This window comes from Rattus rattus, chromosome 15, assembly GCF_011064425.1.
Source record: "Rattus rattus isolate New Zealand chromosome 15, Rrattus_CSIRO_v1, whole genome shotgun sequence".
NCBI lineage: Eukaryota > Metazoa > Chordata > Mammalia > Rodentia > Muridae > Rattus > Rattus rattus.
In genome coordinates, this window is record NC_046168.1 from 66,696,261 (window position 1) to 66,720,968 (window position 24,708).

General features: G+C 44.5%; 1 protein-coding gene across 1 annotated transcript in view; it reads left to right on the forward strand.

The window, feature by feature from the left end:
* Positions 1-24,708, forward strand: part of Atp8b1 (ATPase phospholipid transporting 8B1) — a 135,545-nt gene that overhangs the window by 87,359 nt on the left and 23,478 nt on the right. The window contains exons 7-19 of the mRNA XM_032885539.1: positions 619-691; positions 868-938; positions 2,356-2,438; positions 2,553-2,711; positions 2,994-3,082; positions 6,289-6,479; positions 9,922-10,130; positions 12,200-12,243; positions 12,987-13,143; positions 18,346-18,534; positions 20,322-20,434; positions 22,194-22,358; positions 23,784-23,895. Of these exons, the coding sequence (XP_032741430.1) occupies positions 619-691; positions 868-938; positions 2,356-2,438; positions 2,553-2,711; positions 2,994-3,082; positions 6,289-6,479; positions 9,922-10,130; positions 12,200-12,243; positions 12,987-13,143; positions 18,346-18,534; positions 20,322-20,434; positions 22,194-22,358; positions 23,784-23,895 (1,655 nt within the window). The remainder of the gene's footprint in view (positions 1-618; positions 692-867; positions 939-2,355; positions 2,439-2,552; positions 2,712-2,993; positions 3,083-6,288; positions 6,480-9,921; positions 10,131-12,199; positions 12,244-12,986; positions 13,144-18,345; positions 18,535-20,321; positions 20,435-22,193; positions 22,359-23,783; positions 23,896-24,708) is intronic.

Below are 24,708 nucleotides of genomic sequence, written 5' to 3' on the forward strand. Positions count from 1 at the left end.
GTATACTCATAAATCTGTTACTGTCGCCAAAAGTTGTAAACCCCTACATTCAGTTACATGACTTCCTAGGGAAGAGCAAACCCGGGTTTAGAAAACTGGGAGCTGGCAGACCCTTTGGATGCATGAAGAAAGCCTTTGAGGCGGAGGACTATAGTCTGAAGCCTTTCACACATTGATGCATTAGACAGGGAGATACCCTGTGGAATTTAAAGGCGAGGACCCCTGTGAGAGTTAAAGTCTGTGGGGATTCTTGGTGACCTGTGGGGAATCACGTGGTTCTAAGCAAGTGATGAGTGACAGAGAAAGAAACAAACAAACAGACAGAAAACAGGGAGGAATAGCAAGCCGTGAACACAGGGAGAAGGTGGCCACTGTCCCCACCGCATGTTGAAGTGGCTTCTTCCCCACATGGAGCATGGTGAAAAGAACGCAGCACAGTACTCCGGTGCCTCCCAACAGGTTGAGGCAACCCCTGTGGCATCAGTGGAAGGGAAAGCTTGGAGCAAACCCTCTCCTGTGATTGGTACATTTATTTGAGAATCTTTGACACCCAGGAAGAATGAGAATTCCCTGGCCTAAAACTTAAAAACCCAAATTGTCCTTATTTTTGATCCTCAGGTTCAAAATCATCAAGTGGAAAGATATCCAGGTTGGAGACGTCATCCGTCTGAAGAAGAATGATTTTATTCCAGTAAGGGAATGGCTTCTACTCCTCCTCTGCTTCTGCTCATGCATACCCACCCCATCTTGTCCCCCACCCTATCCCCACCTTCACCCCAGCCTCCCACCAGACCTCCCCACTCTCCACACCATGTTCCTTCTACCCCGGGGGACACTGTGTGGCAGGTGTCTTTTTGTTTTCGACAGGCCGACATTCTGCTATTGTCCAGCTCAGAGCCTAACAGCCTCTGCTATGTAGAAACGGCTGAGCTTGACGGGTGAGTGTATCTCAGGTGGACCTATTCCAAAGGTGGCCAGGAAGGGAACATGCATTCTGGGTAGGAAGCCCTGCGAATTGGCCTTTGCCTCAGCTGTAGTCTGACAGGTCCACAGCGGACTGACTCCCTCTCTCTATAAACTGGAGCTGTTCCCCACCTCCCGTTAAGACCACATACCTGAGTTCCTTGTAGACTGCTGAGAAGCGACCACAGATACAATTATATCTTTAGAAAAGAGACTAGGAAACAAAAACAAACAAAAACAAAAAACAAAAAAACAAAAAAACTACTAAGGGGTTGGGGATTTAGCTCAGTGGTAGAGCGCTTGCCTAGGAAGCGCAAGGCCCTGGGTTCGGTCCCCAGCTCCGAACAAAAAAAAACAAAAACAAAAACAAAAACAAAGAAAAGAGACTAGGTTCTTTGCCAATTGAAATTTTTGAATTCTCTTCTCATTTTTAGAATAAAACGCTGGGGGTTTTTATAGCAATTTTCAGTAGATTTATTGAGTACTTCACCACATGAGAGGACATTTTGACAACTATGTAATTATTATCACACAAGGAAGCTAAGGCCCAGGGAGATGGAGTAGCCTGGTGGAGGTCACATAGGAAGGAAAAGTGACAGTCACAGCTCTGCTCCCTGTGGCCCCTGTTTTTCATACCCCAGCTACGGACCCCATGGCTTTATGGAGAGCTAGAACCATAGGAGGGGAAAACTGGCCTTGCTTGCCCTGCAGTTCTGCCTGGTTGATTGTCCAATCTTAGAGTGGGCACAGCCCTTATTCCCAGTGCTGAGAAAGTCCAAAACTTTCAAGTGACAGGAAGCCCCATCAGGCCTTGTCAGAACTGAATGGCAGAGGTGGGATCATCAGTCAGCTTCCTAAGGAGTGGAGACTCCCTTGTTCCTGACCAATCCTGAGAAGGCAGCCTAGCACTCCTGCAGAGTACCCCCATTTGCCTTCCTTTGGGCTGTGGCTGGTGCAGCCTAAACATACTTACCACCTCCTCTCCTGGCTAGAGTTGCCATTTTTGAAACACATCCAATTATCTGCTCTAGAAAGTAAATATATTGACAAAAGGCTGTCTGCACTGGGTCTGTCCCACATACAGTCGTCGTGTCCTGCATGCTGTGGACCAGGTTTGGGGGCAAGAAGTGCACGTGAAAAGAAGGCTGTATTTTGTCTTAACGGGCACAGTGGCATGCAGCGAAAGGGCGTGACAAGTCTTAGGTTTATAGTCTTGCTCCAGCATCAGACTGGCCCATCTAAACTCACAATTAGACTGAAAATAGAAGAGACTAATGATTATGCTTCGTTCACCCCTAAACAGGCAGAATGTTGCTCTGTGAGATTTTCTTTTTGGTCTTTTGAGTTCCGAATAGTGTTCCTTTAATTTTACCCACCTCCCTCTCTCTGTAGAGAAACCAATTTGAAGTTCAAAATGGCCCTGGAAATCACAGACCAGTATCTCCAAATAGAAGATAACTTGGCGACGTTTGATGGTTTGTACAGAGCCTACCTTACTTTGGGTTAAATTCTGGTTGTTTTTGTTCGGTCTCCATGGCCCAAGCCATGCATTTGTATTTGACTGACGTGAGTTCTACCTTCTGGAAAAGGTTTCATCGAATGTGAAGAACCAAACAACCGGTTAGACAAGTTCACGGGAACGCTCTTTTGGAGGAACCAAAGTTTTCCTTTGGATGCTGATAAAATCCTGTTACGGGGCTGCGTGATTAGGAACACCGATGTCTGCCATGGGTTGGTCATTTTTGCAGGTACTTCCTGAATGTGCTTCAAGTTCTTACAGTTTAAAGAAAGAGCAGGGCATAGTGGTCCAGGCTCATTATCCCCTCACTCAGGAGACCGAGGCAGGAGGACTGCCATGTCAGAGCCAACTGGAACTAGGTAGCCATACCAGAAGTGTTGGTCATCAATCAGTGGTAGGAAAAAGCTTTTTCTGTTCTTTCCACATCAAAATCACAGAAAGGGTAATTTTATCGACATGTTTATTAATTGAATTGTGCAACTACTAATCACACTGAATTTTCCCTTCTTAGGTGCTGACACGAAGATAATGAAGAATAGTGGGAAAACCAGATTTAAAAGAACTAAAATCGATTACTTGATGAACTACATGGTGTACACGGTATTCATTTTTATTCTGGTAGATGGGAGTGTAGACCACTATCTTTTGCTCTAGATTTGATGTGTGCTTTTCTAACTCGAGGTAATCTTACATCTTTATTTGGAGTGCAAAGAGTCCTAGATACCCCAAGACTAACGGGATGGATGTAAAGGGACTCCCCAGCCTTTTCTGAGAAATTTCACACTTTAAGCAAGAGAGCCCCCTCAGGGAGAGAAAATTCAGAGGCTGTTCCTGGGTGTTTTCATGGTTGACTATTGATTACTTAAAAACCAGGAATATTACACTGAGGACCTTACTGGAGTTGTTAGGGTCAGAATCTTGGCCCTGGCATTCTCAATAAGCTAGACCTGGCTACCCAAGCTCATTAGGTCAATGAAACAGGCAAGTACTAATTAAAAACAGAGAAAGGAAATTTATTCAATGCAGCCACACTGGGAAGAGAAACAGCATCATCAGGGTCCTGGCATGAAGTTTAATCTCAACTAGAAAGGAAGAAGTGTACGAAAGGAAGATGTCCTGATTGCATTGGGGTCCTACCCATCACTGGTCCATCATGTTCTGAGTTCCAGTTCCAATCCTCTGGCTGGCACCAGGCTTCAGCCTCTCCCATCAGCCAGCATTGGATTCCTGGAAGATTTTCAATTCCATGGGGACCATTGTTTCAATAGACTGATAGCCAAAGGGAGGGGGCGCAAACAGTTCTTTTTAAAATATTTCCCCTCTTGCCAGGATTGTTAGAAGTCTAGGAACTATAGAGAGGGCTTCATTGCTGTTAGCTTTCCATGAGGGTAGTTATCATCAATGCAAGTGTATGTTTATATTTTAAGGTTAGCAAGAAGGGTTCTTGAGAGTCTTCAAAGCTATACCCAGCCTCAAAATTTGGAAGACTCCCCGGGTTTGGTGTTCACGCCTGTGTCTCGCTGTGACAGAAGATTACAGAATAAGCAGAAGGCTCACGAGGCGTATCTAGAGGAAGTTGGTTTCGTTTGCAGGCACTCAGTTTCAACATCAGCAATGTGTAGCTCTATCCACTCCCTGCTGTCTACAGCAGAGCTCCTTAGAGACTCTTTTAGTTGGGAGCTTGGTATATGGGCTTCACTCGCCTGCCATGCTCCAAATTCTAGACTTACTGTAGAAATGCATAAAAGGTATTCTTTGCCCAAACGGGCACAGCGAGCTATTCTTCTAGGACAGTTGTTCTCAACCTGTAGGTGGAGATCCCTTTAAGGGCGTCAAACCACCCTTCACAGGGGTTGCAGGTCAGATATTTACATTACAGCTCATAACGGTAGCAAAAATCACAGTTATGAAGTAGCATTGAATATGAAGTAGCATTGAAATTAACTTTATTGTTAGGGGCCACCCCAACACGATGAGCTGTATTAAAGGGTCACGGCGTTTAGAAGGTTGAGAACAACTGTTAACAGGAGAATCAGAAATAAGAAGCTGGGAAACTCTCCCTAAACCTAACTTTCCATATGCCAGCCAAGGGAGAGTAGGCTTGGGCCGTGGTATTAACTCTGTTCTGCGTGCTCTGGGATCTGGGTCTAAGCAGTCCCACTTCCTAAGGAGAACTGCTTTTCAGATACTCACTTCAACCTGAGCGCAGAAGCTCTACAGATTGCATAGATGATTTGTTCAAGTGTGTGCGTATTTACAGACACATTAAAGTAGTAAAGTAATCTGAGTACCCGCCCCCCAATTTTATGAAAACAGCTCTTGGACTTGGAATGCTCATCTCTACTGTCACTGTAACCGTCACAAAGCAAGCACTCAGATGATCACTGCCTCTCCTCTGGTCCCCTTCATTTCAAAAAGGCCCTGGAGAGTCTATGCTTAGAACTCTATGTTTCCCTGGAAATGACTACTGTGGCTAGATAGATATTTCTATGAAAATTGGGGGCGGGGAGGATTGAGACAGGGTCTTGCTATATAGCCCAGGCTGACTTGAATTTTTTTGTCCCATTGATATATGCTTCTTAGCTCCATAACTTGGTATCTATTGTACCTTAGACCGTCTTATCTGGTGTATTAGTTACCGTTCTGTTGCTGTGATAAAATACCATGACTACCATGACTAAGAGCGACTTAGAGGGGAAGGGATGGGTTGTTTTTTTGTTTTGTTTTGTTTTGTTTTGTTTTGTTTTTGGCTCATGGTTCCTGGTGAATAGAATCTGTCACTTATTTAGTAAGACATCACCTAGTCAAAGAAACTTTGGGCCTGGCAATCAAGAACCAGCGACAGGGAACAGGAAGTGAAGCCAAGCTATAAAACCTCAAGACCCATCGTTAATGATTTTCTCCCTCCAGCAAGGCCCCACCTCTTACACGTTTCACCAGCTTCTCAAACAGCACCACCAACCAGGGACCAAATGTTCAAATACATGAGCCTATTGGGGACATTTTGTCATTCAAACCAATGCATTTATGATGTCACACAACTTCTATAACATTGAGCCTGTATAAATAATTACCCAAATACGGGTAATTTTTTTCCCTGCCTTTCAAGGGGTAGGGGGTAGGGCCCATTCCTATATTCACAGTATTTGGCAACTAAGACAGGATGGAACGATCAGAGCCTGCCTGCATTACCCAGTAAAGCCTGTGTCAGCAAACAGAGCAGGGCTAGCAATATGGTTCAATCGGTAAGGAATTTGTCTAGCATGAATGAACCCCCTCTGCCTCATAAACAGAATGTAGTACACATGCCTTTATTCCCTACACCCAGAAAGTGGAGGCAGGCAGATCAGAACAGCTATAGTCATCCTCTAGTATATAGGGGGTTCAGGGGGGGCACATGGGCTACATGAGAACCTTTCTCAAAGATGAGAGAGAGAGAGAGAGAGAGAGAGAGAGAGAGAGAGAAGGAGGAGGAGGAGGAGAAGGAGAAGAGGAGAAGGAAAGGAAAAAATAAAAGAAAGAAACAAAATAAGTTGCATCTAGTACTTTGTATAAACCCCTCGATTTAGAATTCTTTGAAGTTGCTTCATGCTAAGGTGAAGTAACATCACAAACAGTATGCTATTGTTCAAAGTGACAATAGCTGAGAGGCTGCTCTTGTCATATAAATGACTTCAAGGATTGAATATAAGACATCAGCTCTTCTTTTAAAATGTTATTTTGGGAAGAAAACCTAGCCTTAAAATCTATTAGAATCTGTGAAATGTATGGTGTTGGAAATTCTGCTTTACATACATGTCTTCTAGATCATTATTGTCCTCATCCTGGTTTCCGCCGGCCTTGCCATTGGTCACGCGTATTGGGAAGCACAAATTGGCAATTATTCCTGGTACCTCTATGATGGAGAAAATGCCACACCATCCTACCGGGGCTTCCTGAATTTCTGGGGCTACATCATTGTATTGAACACCATGGTGCCCATCTCTCTCTATGTCAGGTAAGCGTGGCCTCTTCTTGGTCTCTTGCTTTCAAGCAAAAATGTTGTGTCTTTTCCCAGTGGGGCACCTTCATGTTTACCAATAATCATTTCAAAGGTCAAAAGGAAGAAGAAAATCAGTTCCATTTTGTTTGGAATTGAGGGTGAGATAGGGGAAGGGCATGAACTTTGAGTATCTACCCTGTGCCAGGCACTTCCTATCTTGTCCTCTGGGCAGATACGGTCAGTGACGTCCCATGGTCAAAGGTGACAGTCATTTGCTTGGTAAGTCCTTTTCAGTGGGTTCCAAAGCATGGGGTTCAAAGAGACTCTGAGAGAAGGTTAGAGATTCAGAATGCCATGGGAAAATCCTTCCTCTTCCAGAGCCCCTCTGTGCTCTTAATAGAACCTTCTTTATTGCTGTTGCTTGGGCTTTGCTGGCCTGCCAGGCCCCTGCTTCCTGCCACTACCTCCTGGTAGGAAAGGTGTCCCCTGCACCCCTTCAGCCTCTCCAAACACTGTTTCTCTGTGCAGTGCTAACCCCAATCCCAACAAAAGGTCAAGGTCACAGCTTTCTGACTTATAATCCTCTTTTTTCTCCTTCTTCTTCCTCTCACATCAAAGTTTACAATTATTGACTTTGAGACCTTTGGAGGAGACATTGTAGACGTTGTAATCAGTCAGTCATGACCCCAATGAACAACAGCCCAGAGGCACCTGGGACCTGACACTCAGGTACCATTAGAAGCTTTTGCTTGTAGCTGGAGAGAGGGCCCAGTGGTTAAGAGCACTGGCTATTCTTCCAGAGGTCCTGAGTTCAATTCCGGTGGCTCAGTGGAATCCTATGTCCTCTTCTGGTGTGTCTGAAGATGTGTCTCACATGCATTAGATAAAAAAATTTTTTTTAAAAAGAAGCTTTTACTTAATTCAAACTTTATTACATGTGTGTTCCTTTTGGTTTTTGATTTTATTTGGTTTTTAACATATGCGCCATTACTGATATCCTCTGAGTTGGAAGTAAATCCCTGGCGCTGCCATCTGTCCTGTAGCCACTTTACAAGAAACCAAGATGGCATGGCAGTGCTAAGGAGAAGGCTCAGCAGGCAAAGCCCTTATTGCACAAGCAAGAAGAAGATGAGTTTGGATGCCCACATAGAAGTTGGTTTTGCTTGTGTACATCTGTAACCCCAGGTCTTCAGGGAGAGGAATGGCGGTAGGGTGCACAGGAGACAGGCAGATCCCGGGGCTCATTGGCCAGCAAGTGGACCCTATCTCGAGATACAAGACGGAGAGCAGTAGAGGAAGACCCTGGTGTTGACCCCTGGCCTTCCGATGCAGACGCATGAGAGCAAGCGTACCAGCACACAGTGCGTTGCTGTTGCTGGTCCATTTTAAGACCAGATCCCTTACTGACCTGCAGCTCTCACCACCTTGGGCAGACTGACTGATGGGTAAGCACTGGAGAGCCTCCTGGGCACACCTCCCAGTGCTTACCCAATGCTGGATTAGAGGCTTACATCAATCACTGTATGGGTCCTCAAGTTCACTTTACCAACTGAGTAATTTTCTCAGCCCTGTTTGTTTGTTGGTTTGTTTGTTTGTTGTAATAGAGCCTTTCTTTTATACCCCTGGCCTGGAATTCTTCATTCAAAACAGGCCGGCCTTGAGCTTATAGCAACCCTTTTAGCCTCCGCCACCCCAGGGCTGGGACTACAAGCACATGGTACTGCGCCTGATTTCCGGTACTCTTTCATTTTCTTCAGACCTTGCCTCAGGTGTTACCCCATGGCCTCTGTCTCCCCCTGACCTTAATGGACACTTCTCCTTCCTGTTGGTCTCTGTCTCCTGCCTGCTTTCATTTCCTGCAGAGTGTGTACAGCCTCTGCGAGTCGTATTTGCTGGGTTGTTTTCGTTGGGTTGGGTGCTGATGCTTACGTCAGGGATTCGGCTTTGTTCGCAGTGTCGAGCACCAAGTAGGACTGTCCTTGAGGAGGGAGAGAGTTATTCCCATCCATAGGACTTGCTGTGCAGCCATTCATGGCCCACTCAGCAGTTGCTGGGAATATAAATGGTCTTCTTACAGCTAAGTCTTAAGATAAACACGATCCTCTTAGGATACCTCCATTCTAAGAATTTAGGAAGCGATCACGCTTTTCCCACAGCATGGTAAGCTACTAAGGCGATTGTTACTAAGACTCCGTTCAATTGACCCATCATGGTATATCACCTAGGGGACCATAGGTCACTTTGCATGGGTGGACGTAACCTAGCTGTCCCCAGCTGTGAGGGGCAATGGGAGAAAGAGTGAGGTGATTGTCTCTGTGGCTCTGTTCTAGTGTCACTGAGCCTGAAGTGAGATATGTTTTTGGTCAGGGGATCCCAGTGTGGCTTCTAAGCCAGGTGACTTCAAAACAGTAGAGCTTTTTACATTTCGTACGTAGTTCAGGAGGCTGGAGGGTCAACGATCAAGGGCAGCGTTCTTGGTAAGTGGTGAGAAGTCACCCTTGTGTCACAGATGACCTCTTCTTGCATTAACTCCTGGCAAAAGAGGCACCGAGCTCCCTCTGGCTTCTTTAATGCAGGCACTAATGTCATTTGTGAGCTATTTGCCCTTCCGACCCACCCATCACACACAGAAAAGCCCCACCTCTCAGTACTGTTATGCTGATGATGGGCTGGGGGAGGGTAATGTTAGTCACTTTCCCCATTGGTATAACAATGTCTGTTAAAGAAACTTAAGGAAGGAAGGATTAATTAATTAATTAATTAATTTAATTCATTTGGGTTCATGATTTGGGTACATGCTGGAGAAAGCATGGTGGCGGGAGTATGAAGCAGCTGGTCACATTCTACCCACAATCAGGAAAACAGCCAGATACTGAAACCCAGTTCACTTTCTTCTTTTGGTTCAGTCTGGGGACCCCGGGTTACCCTATGGGGCCCTCCTACTTCAGGTAAACCTCTCTTAGAAACACTCCCATGGCCCCAACAAGAGGTGTGTCTCCTAGGGAATTATAAAATCCTGTCAAGTGAAATGATCATGATTAACTGTCCGGCTGGAGGGACGGCCTAGCAGTTAAGAGCACATATGCTCTTGCAGAGGAACTGAGCGTGATTCCCAGCATCCAAGTTGGGCGACTCACAGACTCCTGTAACTTCAGCTCCTGGAAGATACAACCCCTTTTTGTCCTTGTGAGCACACCTGCTCTCCCACAAGCGCACACGCGCGCACACACACACACACACACACACACACACACACAATTAAATAAAACACACGCACACATAATTAAATAAAATAAATCTTTTTTTAAAAGAATGATTGACCACCACAGGACTGGACACTAACTTCCAAAACAAAGCAGTAGATAAGCCATTCATTCCCATGTGCACAGGGAGAGCAGAACCCATTCCCTGCCCATCCCCCACCTCTGCTCACCACGGAAGCCTTCTTCTGTCCTAGTGTGGAAGTGATCCGTCTGGGACAGAGTCATTTCATCAACTGGGACCTGCAGATGTACTACGCTGAGAAGGACACTCCTGCCAAGTCGAGGACTACCACACTGAATGAGCAGCTAGGGCAGATCCATTACATCTTCTCTGACAAGACGGGGACTCTCACCCAAAACATCATGACCTTCAAGAAATGCTGCATCAACGGGACCATCTATGGTGAGTGACGGCTCTGAGGTGGGCCAGTCAGAGCACATCATCTTTGTAAGTGCACTTGAAGCCTGGGTTATTGTCTCTGCAGAGCGACCCCAAAGACATTCTTTCACCTACTAGGCTCAGTTATGTTTAGGGTCTGAAGTAACAGGAGTGGTTGTTGTATAGGGGTAGAAGCAGCATTCCTTGGGTGCTTTCTGGAGCAGAGCCTGCCTTCCCGTGGCTGTTGGTGCTCTCCCTGTGTAGAGTCCATCTGCCAAAGAAAAGTGGGTGCTGTTGGGGACAGACAGACAGACACACACACACACACACACACACACACACACACACACACACACACACACACAGAGAGAGAGAGAGAGAGAGAGAGAGAGAGAGAGAGAGAGAGATCTCAACAATTAAAAATAAACACCCCCTCAAAAAATTTAAAACTGAATTGCCACATGGTCTCACAATTCTGCATCTAGGAATAATTTGTGTTCGAAAGATTTGAAAACAAGGACCCAAGGATGTTACTGCAATTTTAAAAGCGATTATTTTTTCTCTAACCTGGCTGGCTCCCAAATAAATGAGATAGAGACTATAAGATTTATTTAATAAGTTTAACGGCACAAAAGCTGAGCAATTACTAATCTGTTCTATTTCTTTAAGCTAATCTGGATTCCCTCCCATCCAAAATCCCCAACACGCTTGCATATTCGTATTGGTTTGGCTCTCCGGGTGTTTTCCCATGGTGTCTCCTGGACCCCTCGGTCATGGCCAGATCCTCTCCTCTCTCCTGGCTGGAATAGGAAGTCTGTCCCTATTCTCTCTCCCCTGTTCAGTCATTGGCTGATCAGCTTTTATGGACAAATCAGAGAATAAATGGGAACAATGTTTACACAGAACATTGAGACCTGGAGATTCTTAGGATAAGCGTTACAATGCCATGTCTGCCTGTAACTAAATTTGGGGGCAGAGAAGTCAGCATTTGAATAATACAAAGAGATCTTTACACTGTGCAGAGTAACACTATGCTTACACCAGGAGATACAATGCTTACCCATGTTCATAGCAGCACTATTCATATTTGGCAAAGAGTAGGAACAACACAAGTGTCTATGAATGAAGAAATGAATGAACTGTGCTGTAACGTAAGTGAGCCCTTGGGGCATCGTGTTAAGTGATACACACACTCACGAAAGTAGGTGCCGTATGATTTCATCTAGAATAATCAAAGTCACAGGAACAAAGATGGGTACTGGTTGCCAAGGTTTCTGTAGGGCAATAATAAGTCGGTGTATGATGTTAGAGCTCAGTTATCAAGATAAAAACAGTCTTGTGGTGATAATTGCACAAGGTGAACACACTGAGAATGACCAAGTTGTGCAGTAGAAAGTGGTATAGTGTATAGTTTATTTCCTTCCTGCTTTCTGAAGCATTCTTCGCACACATGAACAGTATTAAAGTTAATATTGCCTTAAAATATAGATTTTAATGTTTTGACTTTTTAAAAAAAAAAATACACCCGTATATTTTTCCCTTTAGAAAAATGTATAGTATGTATGAGTTTCCTCATCACCAAGGAAGGTAGGACACTATGGGGTTGGGGAATTTGTCACCATGGCAGACTAAAACACAACAAAGGACTCCATTCTGGTCCTGGGAGAGTAGAGTGGAACAAGTACCTGTATTTGAAACAACTCTTGGTCAGTATTTGGTCACCTTTCCCTGTGAAGAGTCAGATAGTAAATAATTTAGTCTTTGCCAGCCACACAATGGTTTCCACCATATTCTTCATTCTTAGAATTATTTTTATATTTACTTAGCTAGTTTTTGAGACAGGATTTCACCCCAGAACCCAGACTAGCCTTGATTCATGGTGAAACTACTTCAGCCTACCAAGTGCTTAGCGTCTAGGAACCCCATCATCAGTGCCTGGGTCTAATAGTCTTCTATTTTGTCATTTGCCCAAACTCATAAAAAATTGATTATTTACCCCAGAACCATCCAAAAACCAAGGGTAGCATCAGGTACTCCAGGTAGGAGGCTCTACACACAGAGACTCAACTTGTTTTACCCTGTTTGTTTCTTAGGAGACCATCGAGATGCTTCTCAACACAGCCACAGCAAAATAGAGGTGAGTAGCCCTGGTAAAGCGGCTGTTTAATTGTGTTTCTTTCCTCAGACTGCCAGAATGATCTGCCTCAGACTGGGGTATAAAGCAGAAGAAACTTATCTTCCCACAGTTCTAGAGACTGGAATCCAGATATTGGTCCCTCCAAAAATTTTAGAGGAACCTCCTTCATGGATTCTCCCTAGCTTGTGGTAGCTGCCAATGATCCTGGCTTGTAGGCACCAGGCTCCCGTCTCTGCTCCTGTCATCAAGTGGGTTCTTTCCCCTCATGTATTTGGCTCTGTCTGTGTTTGCCTCTTATCTGGACATCTGGTCTACCACCATGATACACGTGACCGCATCTTAACTCGATTACATTTGTGGAATAAAGTCACATTCACAGGGGCCAAGGGTTGGAATGCCAACGTACCCATGAGGGAGATACAAATCAGCTCACTTCTGTGCCTTTTGTTTTAAACAAAAGCTTCCTAAAACTTGGGACAGAGGAGATGGTTGGGCAGGTAGAAGCAATTTCTGCTCTTTCAGAGAACCCAGGTTCACTTCCGGCACTCACACAGCAAGCAGCCTACAACCGTGGGTAACTCCAAAAGATCAGACACCTTCTCACCCACTTCTGGCCTCCATGGGAATCTGACATGCACATGGTCCATACACATACATGTAGTCAAAACAGTCAAACTCAGAAAAATAAAAATAAAAAAGAATGGGCTATAGCTTTTATTAATGTCCTTCTCCATTTCTTTCAGCTAGTGGACTTTAGCTGGAATGAATTTGCTGATGGGAAGCTTGCATTTTATGACCATTATCTTATTGAGCAAATCCAGTCAGGAAAAGAGCCGGAAGTACGACAGTTCTTCTTTTTGCTTTCCATTTGCCATACGGTCATGGTGGACAGAATTGATGGTGAGTGTTTCTCCGAAGGCCAGTTTGGGAGTCAGCAGGCGACCCATTTTATATATATCATAAGTGTAACAAATGCCACATGGGTCGGTCACAAGCACCCAAGCAATGGCCAATCGTAAGCCCTGACACTAGACATGTGGGTGTAACAAAGCATGAAACAGCCCATCACTGATCTTTTTATATTATTTTATTTCATTTTGTTTTGGGGTGGGACTGGGCTTCAAAAGTGTTCATGTGCTGGCCAATTACTTCTTGCAGCTCCAGAAAAACTCCTTACGTCTCAAAGCTGATGACTGATTTAGTTGTAGCTCTGAGTGTGTTATCACTTTGTAAACGAAATCCTGATAAAAGACAAGGTTGGTGGCCTGGTGAGGTGACTCATCAGGTGAAGGTATTTGCTGCCACGCCAGACAGCCTGGGTTTGATCCCCAGGATCCACAGAGTAGGAGAGAACCTCAACTTGTCCTCTGACCTCCATGTGACCTCATCCGTGTGCTATAGCCATACACAACACATATGCACGCGCGTGTGTGTACACATAATAATACACTAATACTAATTAATAATAAATATTTAAACAATTTGCTATTGGATAAGATAACCTAAGGGTTTTTTTGCACAGTGTACAAATGTTCATTGAGAACGCATCATTAAGTCTTATCTATGCCTTGAGTAAACTTTAAATGTAAGCATTATTTTCTTCACATTTCTGTCAGGTGACTCCTTTTGTTAGATTAAAATTTTTATAACTTGAATTAGATCAGTTAAATGATGCCCGGGCCTCTTTAAGGTGGCTTTCCTATTTGATTGAGCAAAATTAAGGTGAATTTGTGAGTGAGTAGCAAAGAATTTAGGTTCTTTTGCAGAATTCTTAAAGGCGGTTCGCACCAGCATCGTCCGAGGAAATCTGTCCGGGGTCAAATGGGAACCAGTTATTTCATCTAATTCCCTAGATGGACAACTGCATTGTGGGAAGAATGGAGGGGATGATGTCGGTGTGGCTCCAGCCTGCCTGCCCTTTACTCTCCCGTTCCCCTCCCTTCTCTCTTCACTTCAGTCCCTCGGGAGCCTCCAATGGAGCCCCAACATGGATGTTTCCTATGTGGTGATAGGAAACACTCCTGAGAAGGCACATGTGTAAAATGATCTCCCAGCAAGTTTCAAAGAAATCTATTCTCCAAGGAGGAAATAAATAGTTCCGTTAAGCAAAACAGCACAGTTCCTGCAGGAGGTGTGGGGGCGGGGCTGTTTGTGGCAGAGGGAAGAATAACTGAAGGGAAAAAACAGCCAAACCCAGGGTTCAGGCTAGCCGAGCAATTCTGACTTTTACAACAAAAGTAAAGTAGGATCTTTTCAAGAACGCTTGTTCTCCGAGGTCTTGAGTCATGGGTAGAATTCTTCTTTGAATATGCGGTGATAATTTGGGAGTTAACTGCACCCTTAGACAAATGTATGTTAATTGTAGAGTCTTTTCTTTCACTGAAAGACAGAGAGCGGGTTGGGGATTTAGCTCAGTGGTAGAGCGCTTGCCTAGGAAGGGCAAGGCCCTGGGTTCGGTCCCCAGCTCCGGAAAAAAAAAAAAAGAACCAAAAAAAAAAAAAGAAAGACAGAGAGCCTTGGTCTGGGTGCCAGAGACAAGCAGTCCTGGTTTAGTCCCTATCTGGCCACCATTTCCCTCAACAGTGCTGTAAGAAGGGGTGGGCGTTCACGGTGCCTTCCAGCACAGTCCTGCAGCTCTGTGCCTCACTGTTGGCCGAGGTGTAGGCTGCACATAACAAGAAATCTTTGCCCAGCAGGTGACAAATAAAAGCCACTGAGAACAAGTTGTATTTGGAGGTGCAGAGTGTTAGAGGGGAAACTGGGTTTTGATCCATAAGACCCATGGGGAGTTCTGTGAGAGGCATCTCAGGGACCCTGCCTCCCAATTTTGTACAAAACAGATTCAGATGTAGGGAGCACTCGGGGCTTTCCCGAGGTCATCCTGCAGGGGTCAGTTCAGTATAGTTCTTCTCTATGGCTGTCTCTTTGACCACCTTCTCCTGTCTCTCTTTTATGAGAATAATGGAGGAGAGAGAGGGAGAACTGGCTTGACACGGATAAGGTCTTGGGTTTGATTCCTAGCACCACAGGATAGTGGAGATTGGCCTTTTGAAATTATTGTCGTATGAAGAGGAAGGAGCCACAAATGTTTGACTTCCTCAGCAGACACTCCGTAGAGTTATCCATCCCGTTTCTCCGTAATCAGTTGCTGACTCCTGGCAACTTGAAACATCTGTTTCTTATTTCACAGTTCTTTAGGTCAGACATTTTTTGTCACATGACTGGGCTTAGCCTCTCAGTGTCATCCCCACGGGGCCGAGGACTCGCTACCTTCCGCAAAGCTCATGTGATTGGTCCCACACTTTGGTTCTTTGTAGATCCCCATTTCTCTGGGAGCTTCCAGCTAGGCTTGCTCTTTGCTCTCAGTCCTTGCGAACTGGTTCAGTGTTAAACCATATTAGGGAACCCTCCCTAAATAGAACGCTAGGCTCTGCTTCTCTCTCCCCAAGCCAAAGCATGTCCTTTCTAAGGGTTCACCCCTGAGCTGAAAAACACCCGGTTGTCCTGTGTTTGGTTTGGGGTGTGGGGGAGTTGTTCATTTTTCCTTCTTTCTCCTCAATGTGGAGGGCCAAGCCTACCACAGGCCAGACAAGTGCTCTTGCTTTGAGCTACCCTGGTAATAATCTCTTCTTGATTTGGTCAGGACCTACTGTTAAATCTAAAATGTCCCTTCAAACTAACACCGAGGTTAGTGCTTGCTGAATGAATGGAAGACAGTGAATGGGCGTCACTGGGGTAGGAACCTTGAGGCCATGGAGACTCTGTTCCCACAGAGACTGCATGAGGGCTAAGTCCAAAAGGTCACAGAGCCTGTCCCACCTTATGCTATTTAATCGGTGTTCATCAAGTTTGTATAGGGGACTTTAGCACCCTCAAATGTGATGTTATATGGAAACTCTGGGGTCAGTATCGATGGAGGAGAGTTTAGACTGGCCCTCATCTGGGTGAGATGCTCACAAAACAATGAGAAAGTCATCAGTGTAGGGGGCATCCTGTGGCAAAAGGGAAGGAGGCATTTCTGAGGCTGGCGACTGTGGTCTGTGGTACTGATATCAGTTAGAAGCAGCTAGGGTGAAACAGGGTGAAAAACTGTGAGGTGATAATTGTGGTGCTTGCGTGAGTGTGTGTGTGTGTGTGTGTGTGTGTGTGTGTGTGTGTGTGTGTGTAATAGGAAGCAGTAGGGGGGAAAAGAAAATGTAATGCAGTGCCCACAGCAGCCAGAAGGGGGCGCTGGATTCTCTATAGCTGGTATGACGGATAGTGGCGAGCCTGAGGAGGGTGCTGGGATGTGAACTCAGGTCTTCTAGAAGAGCAAGAAGTGGCTGGAACCACCTCTCCAGCCCCACATCTTTGTTTTTATGGTGACAGCACCCTAATCCATAGGGGGAAGTCAGTTAAAAACTTTCCACAGGCTGGAGAGATGACTTAGTAGTTAAGAGCACTGATTGTTCTTCCAAAGGTCCTGAGTTCAAATCCCAGCAACCACATGGTGGCTCACAACCATCTGTAATGGGATCTGATACTCTCTCCTGGTGTGTCTGAAGATAGCTACAGTGTACTCCTATGCATAAAATATTTTTTTTTTTTTAAAAAAAGCAAGTTTTCTTCAGAAGAATTTTTGGCCTTCCACATTTCTCCTGCAGGTAAAAAACTGAGAGAGTTTGATCAGGTCTCTTGTTCTTCCAAGTCTGTGATTCCACAACTAGAACACTTTCCCTTTAATAATCAAACATCGAGGTTGGGCTGCAGTTAGGATTGCCTAACCCATGGCGAATTTACTACCACCTGTTATTTTGTTTCCTTTCTCTGTCAGTATTACGGAAGATAATTATGTCTCAGCTAAGGTAAACTATAGAAGAAGACACTTTGTTCCTACTGCTGCTCGCCTAATGCTAGGCACACAGCACCGGCATCTGTGCCTTTGCAGAGAATGCCCTCATGTAGGCAAGCACTCCCGGCGACTCAGCGCATGGCTTTCTGGATAGACAAATGGAAAAATAGCCTACCGTGCCATCTTTAATCACTAATTGGAAAGTGGTCAGTACTGGCACAAGCAGGGACAGTATCTGTATCTGTAGTTCCAACTGTTCTGGAGGCTGAAGAGGGAAGATGGCATGAGCTGCAGACCAGCTTGCAGAACACAGTGACCGCCACCCACACACACCCCTCAAGATTAAAAGAAACAAAACCAGAACAAGAATTCTCTGAGCCAATGTGAGAAGGGATTCCAGCCACAGTTGTCAACCCTAGAACATCCTACCTTCCAGGTAGACTGGAGGGAGACGCAGCCAGCTCACCTGTGCTCAGAGTTCTGGATAGAAAATTAAATGCTCTTTTCTGTAAAACTTTAGCTATGGAAATATAGCCTTTCCTTCTGTTTTGAGACACATTAATTGGGGGTGGGGGAAAGACAGAAACTTTTCACAAGATATATTTTTGTTAAATGTTTTAAGTATAACATATGACAGATGCATATGCATCATTGTACAGCTCAGTAAATGGGTCCTTACAACAAACACACAGGTTTATAAAATACACACATGTGTATGTGTGCACACACACATGCAAACACGTGTCATCTATGTGCATACTCAGTGGTTATTGCAATTTTATTTTTACGAGCCAGAAATTTTGGAAATAAACCAAATGCCCACGAGGGAGGAGAATAATAGATTTATATTCACTAAAATAATATTTATGGATAATCTTTAAGGACATTCCAACCAGATCAAAATATGATAGTAAGAAAAATCAGGTTCTAAGTATCCACCAGTGTGGTAGGATCAGAAGCACACTTGGCAAAGCCTGAGGGACCGTGGGATGTCACCAATCTCCTATAGATGGCGGAATTCTGAGCCTCACTCCACACCCCATGACACACATACACCCCACCCATTTTTAAGCAGTTTTCTTTGTAAACTCTATGGCCTCTTTCAATTTTGACAGAGGTTTAAAGCTTAGGGCATTTTGATTTCTGGGTAACCCTTCAGAGCCACTGACTTGTTTCTCTGCTGCAGAAGACCCTCAGCACAGACCTCAGGCATGGCTCCCAAGCGTAGTCTCACAGCAAGTCCTGCATTTCTCTCCTGCTCCCCTCCTCAGGTCAGATCAACTACCAGGCGGCCTCTCCTGACGAAGGCGCCCTGGTGAACGCCGCCAGGAACTTCGGCTTTGCCTTTCTCGCCAGGACGCAGAACACCATCACCGTCAGCGAACTGGGCACAGAAAGGACCTACAGTGTGCTTGCCATTTTGGACTTCAACAGCGACCGAAAGCGGATGTCTATCATCGGTGGGTCTCTGCCTCGGGCTGTCTGAATCCTTCCACCCCAGGCTCCTTGTCTCCATTTCAGTCAGCCGTGTTTAAGTAAATAAGGATGTAAATGGACAACTGACTTCTGAAAGTGTCCAGATTTGCTGAAAATGTTTTTTCTCTCTTCTTCACGCTGCCTCTACTCACGCGGACCGCTGCAGCCTTCCTGAATCCTGCAACTATTGTTGCCGTTCTCTTGCTATGGAGCCGCTGAGTCCGCAGTGGCAAGGGCAGTGCTCGCCCAACCTATTCCCCTTTACTTCCGGTTCACTCCCAACACTTCTCTGATTGAGGCCAGGAAAAGAGGCCTCAGCAGGAGAGGCTGTACCCTTGAGTCCCAACCTTACCTCCAGTCTAGGCTCTTAGCTGGCACCAGGTAGAGATGAAAGTCTCATTCTAGATATTAATATCTTTTTCTGAATGATTTGAAGTAATTTCCAACCTACAGGAACATCCAAGGTGGTGGTAGCATTTTTCTGTATTCTTTTTTTTTTTCTTTTCTTTTCTTTTTTTCGGAGCTGGGGACCGAACCCAGGGCCTTGCACTTGCTAGGCAAACGCTCTACCACTGAGCTAAATCCCCAACCCCTTGTATATTCTTTAATATCAGTTTTTAACATTGTGTACAGTTTCTTTGTCAGTCTAATTATCGATACTGGTTTCTTCCAGATATCTTCTGAACTAATTGAAAACAAATGACAGGTCCAATTCTCCTTCCTTTCCCATATAAACACTACAGATATTCCCTTCCAGCAAGAACGGTAGATGTATGTAAGTGGTCTGCATTGAGACAGCATCATCCCCCGCACTCTATAGTGCTGACCTACAGGCAGTTTTAGATCTTCCCAGGAGCCCTCTTTTCAGTGTTCTGGTCCCCTCTTTGTCTTCATCTCCCTCCTTCCTTTGTTTGGATTTGGGGTTCAGAGATCAATCTGTAATTTAGATAATCATGATTCCGAATAAAAACCAGTTCTTTGTCCTTTTTGGGTCTTTCATATGTTGGCATTTCCACAAAGCAAAAGCCAGGTTTATTGTAGACTATCCCTTATTTGGGGTTTGTCTGTTGTCCCTTAATGCTTATCTCCTGGTCACACATTGTTGGCATGAAGATTACTTTAGCGATACTGCGCCCATCTCGAAGTGTCACCCTCCTGATGATTTATCACCTGATATTTTATCTCATGGATGGTGATGTTACCGTTGCTTAGATAAAAACGTGTCCATGAACTCTCCCACTGTGATGCCGAACTAATGAGTGGAGTTAGAGTTGACTCAGAACTTTCTAGGTGTCTAACTGATCATGGCTGGAACCTACGTCAGAGGACTGAATATCTAGTTAGCAATAGGGCACATCATGCTGTGATTATATTACTGTACAGATTGAACACTATAAGGAAGTGATCAGGAGCCTTGTTAAAGCCAATAAATGGTATGAGCTCAAAGACAGGTAAGAACGATTCTGATTGGTTAGTGTGGACAAAGAAAAGTCATTGGAAGATATTGGCTTTCATGAAACATTGCACATAGTATGCAGCCCATAATTACTTGTTGAAAGGAAACAGAACACTGAACTGACCTGGAATGGATATGTTCATATTCCCCATCTCTCGGCTATTTTCAATAAAGGTGGCAGCTTGCCAAGTTTGTTGAGAGCAGCACTTCGACTCAAGTGACAAATGGACAAATGGGGGGGGTTTGTTTTGTTTTGTTTTTTTAATAAGAAACCAAACCTAACTTTATTACTGCCTTTCCTTCTCTTGCTACCAGTGAGGACCCCAGAAGGTAGCATCAGGCTATACTGTAAAGGTGCTGACACGGTGATTTATGAACGACTCCATCGGATGAATCCCATGAAGCAGGAAACACAGGATGCCCTGGATGTAAGTCTCACCTTCGCTCTTTCTGCTAGAGAGTCCACTCGTGTCTTCTGGGACTGTCTCCTCAACCACATGAAAACTACGCTCACAGTCAGTGAACCCTCCCCTCATGTTGGTGTCCTGGGCTGGAAACACCAAAGTAGGAACAAGACCGTCGGTAGTTTTGCTCTTGCTGCCAATGTCCCAGAAAATGATGGTGACACCCTTTCTTAGCATCTGAGACTACAGGGCTTACTGCTCTTCTGAGAACTTTAATTAAGCAAGGAGCGGCTGCCCTGAGCTGTACACTTAATGTCTCTCTGTGGTTGCCAAAAGTTTTGCCAAATTCTAGGTATAGAGTGAAGGAAAGAAAGCATTTATGTAGGTCAGGATAATGAAGCAAAGTGTTAGATCACTGAGTTCTGATACCTTTGCTGTGACCTATATTCTCCACAGCTGCAAAGCTTCGTCTTAGGGAGCCACATCCTTACTCCCTGTTGAGCTGCTAGAATGTATCTGAAACTTGCACCAATTCTACATTAAGTCTACACAATGGTGGGGAGATCCTGAGGCGATCTGTCAGGACTATGTCCTTTTTCTGCCTTTTTTTTTTTTTCCAATCTTGTGCCTTTGGAGCGGATACTCATTATACTAAGTGAATTATCAGTCTCCATGCAAGGAGTGAAGGAAAATGTTCCGCTGTGACACAATGTTGCAAGAGAAAGCCCACTGCCTAGGTTCCGGAAGTAAAGAGATTCTTTAAGAAAAGCTTGTTTCTGTCCTTTGAGAATCCCTTGAGCTGGGGTTGGGGATTTAGCTCAGTGGTAGAGCGTTTGCCTAGCAAGCGCAAGAACAAGACGCTGGGTTCGGCCCCAGCTCCAAAAAAAAAAAAAAAAAAAAAAAAAAAGAGAATCCCTTGAGCTTTAGGGTCAGCCAAAGTTCTATTCAGAGAAGCCTGGTAAGTGTGTTATTTACATAGTGGGGTCATACTTTCAGAGTATGCACTGATACATAGACAATGAGTTCTCATGAGAATGAAGAATTCTCAACACAATGAAGAGTCGTCCAAAGACTCCTCGGAAGTCAGCCTGTGGTCGTGCCTCAGCTACAGAAGATGGGCGTTCGAAGTGAAGACCTTAGAGGCTCAGACAGAAACTGTGTGACCCTGTTCACCATGGGAAGTTTTCCACAAAAGCTTTTCGTTAATGTTTGATCTAGTTTGAAAGTCATTTGCCAGTTTTAAAAATTGATTTGGTGTCAGGGTTTGGTTGAGGGTTCATAGTTGATTGGACTGGAGACACAGTTTGAGGGAAGCAGTTCTGGATTTGCCACATTTGCATGACATCATGATTGCATTCTTCCTTATTGTCTTAGTCATTAAGAGCGAAGGGTTTTGTTTATTCTTTTGACTTGATTTAAAGGAAAGACAGATGTTTGTTTGCTTCATCTGATTTGGGTGCTAGAAACAGAATGTGTAGGACCCTTGGAATGCTTACAGAAACAAAACTAATAATCCTTCATAGTTCATGGGTTCTTTTTAAATTATTTCAATATAATACTTTGAGGTAAGGTTTCACATTGGATCTATGAACAAATAGATCAAGAAAGGCAACTTTTCTCCAAGCCTGATGAGACCCATACATGGTGCTATGGCATGCATGTGTGCACTCATGTACACACACACACACACACACACGCACACTATAAATATAGTTTTTAAAACGAATTTTTTGGGAAGTAACTATCCTTTGCACGGGTGGATTTTGTCTTTTCAATGAAACAGATCTTTGCAAGTGAGACTCTCAGAACCCTGTGCCTGTGCTACAAGGAAATTGAAGAAAAAGAGTTTGCAGAGTGGAATAAGAAGTTCATGGCTGCCAGCGTGGCCTCAAGCAACCGAGACGAAGCGTTGGATAAAGTATATGAGGAGATCGAGAGGGACTTGATTGTGAGTTCAGCCCTAGTAACTCTCTCTGATACTCTGAACAGATTTGCGTTCTTGTTTTACTGCATCTCTAATATCACGGGAATTATCTACTGTGTACAGTTGGTGCGAGCAGCTACATCATTTGAATTTTTCTTATTCAGTAGATAGAATAAAAGTTGATAGCACTGTGGGGGCTCGATGACCCAGCGTAGGGGAATGCTAGAGCGCTGAGGTAGGAGGCGGTAGGGGCTGGAGCGCCCTCATAGAAGCAGAGAGGAGGGGATAGGGGGTTTAATGGGAAGGGGAATAACATTTGAAATGTAAATAAATAAAATGACCAGTAAAAAAAGTTGATACCATAGAACAGAAACCAAAACAGAAAACACGTTTTGTTTTTTAAGGCAGGCTCCTTCCTTACTGCTTTGGCTGTCCTAGCACCCGCTCCTTGGTTCAGACTGGCCTTGAACTTACAGTAGTAAAGAAATTCCATGGGGGATGGAGAGATGGCTCTGTGGTTAAGAGCACTGACTTCTCTTCCAGAGGTCCTGAGTTCAAATCCTAGCAACCACATGGTGGCTTGCAACCATCTGTAATGGGATCTGATGCCCTCTTCTGGTGTGTCTGAAGACAGCTACATAATTAATAAGTAAATCTTTTTTAAAAACAGGAATTTCATTCGATACTTAAATGGCAACAAACTAGCATTTAGTGATTTTTATTGAGAGAACTACTAAATCAATTTAAATTATGCGAAAGTTTATAGCAAAACAAAATGTTTCAAAAGTCATACCTGGCTTTCTTAATTTTTTAAAGATTTTTATGTATATAAGTTCTCTATTTGCATGTATGCCTACATGACAGAAGAGGGCATCAGGTGGTTGTGAGCCACTGTGTCTTTGCTGGGAATTGAAGTCAGGATCTTTGGAAGAACAGCCAGTTCTCTTAACTGCTGAGCCATCTCCCCAGCCCCCTACCCCCACCCCCTGCCACCTGCTTTCTTGAATTTATATACAAAAGGGTAATAGTGCCTTTAGCTTGAGAAACGGGCTTATTTATGTTCACACAGCCCCGAAACACAGTGAAAGTGAATCTTTAACATCTTTTTTGTGCTTGTACTTTTTTATTTGGGGAGAGGAACTCACCAGGTAGCCCAAGCTAGCCTCTAATTTGTGGGTGAGCCTTCTACCTCTGCTAGATTTTCAGGGTGAGGCCTCACACACCCTGTATCTATACTTGCCCTCTCTGCCTCAGTAAATTGAATCCTTTCAGAAGCACGCTGTTGGATGCCTTGGTTTGTGACAAGTATGCAATGTCCCAGCTTTTGATGTCAGTGCCAGCCACTGCCATCCTAGCACCCACACCATTAGCTCCCCTTCTTTGAAGATGTCGAATGAATTGCATTTAAAGATACTTTTTATATGCTAATTTTGTAAATATCTACTCCAGCTCCTGGGAGCCACTGCTATTGAAGACAAGCTACAGGATGGAGTTCCAGAAACCATTTCAAAACTTGCAAAGGCTGACATTAAGATCTGGGTACTTACCGGAGACAAGAAGGGTAATTTATCATTTGGGGGACACATCTGCTAAGTCACAGTATTTATAGTTGCTATTTCCTTCCCTTTGTCTAAGACGGTCTTTATAGACTTCCCACACCATGGGAATGGAGGTGCTCCCTCCTCTTAAAAACCCTCCTCCTGGTCCAGCCCTCCCTGACCTCATCCTTCCCTCTCCCCAGCCAGAAGTGAGCTCCTCTTCTGGAAAGGCCATGACCCTGTCCCAGCTGTCTCTCTAGCACGCTGCCATTAGTTGAACACAGACTAGAACAATATAAAATGTAGCTTTAGTTCTCCTGTCTATTTATTGTGCTAGGAAATCCTTTGGCTTTTAAACTTAAAGCTAAACAAGTCCTTGTTCCATGTCAATGCCTTTTCCTCCAAGCCTTCTTCCAGAGACAGCGGTCTCTTGTCCCAAGAGAAGCACAGCCCTGCCCTTTGGCAAGTGCTCGATGGGTGTTGGTGCCAAGAAGGGAAGCAGGTCCTTAGCAGCAGCCCTGTGTGAGGGTTCAGGGGAACCGACGTCCTTGCCCCAACCCTTAGCTGTGTGGTTAAGCCACAGGATGTGAAGGTTTAGTATTTTACTGGACATTGACTGATTATATATGCGACTTCTGGGCTTGATGGCGTAGTACATCCGGTTATTGAGGGTGCCTCAAAGTAAACTTTCTGACGTACTTCATGACAGAGAAAACGTTTTCTTTGTTGTGGTTTTTAACGCATGGCTACAGAAACGCAGCGTATTTGGTTAAACGTGGTTATGATCGCGAGTTGAAAATATTATCAGGAAATCCCTCAAGTGCTTAATTAGAATC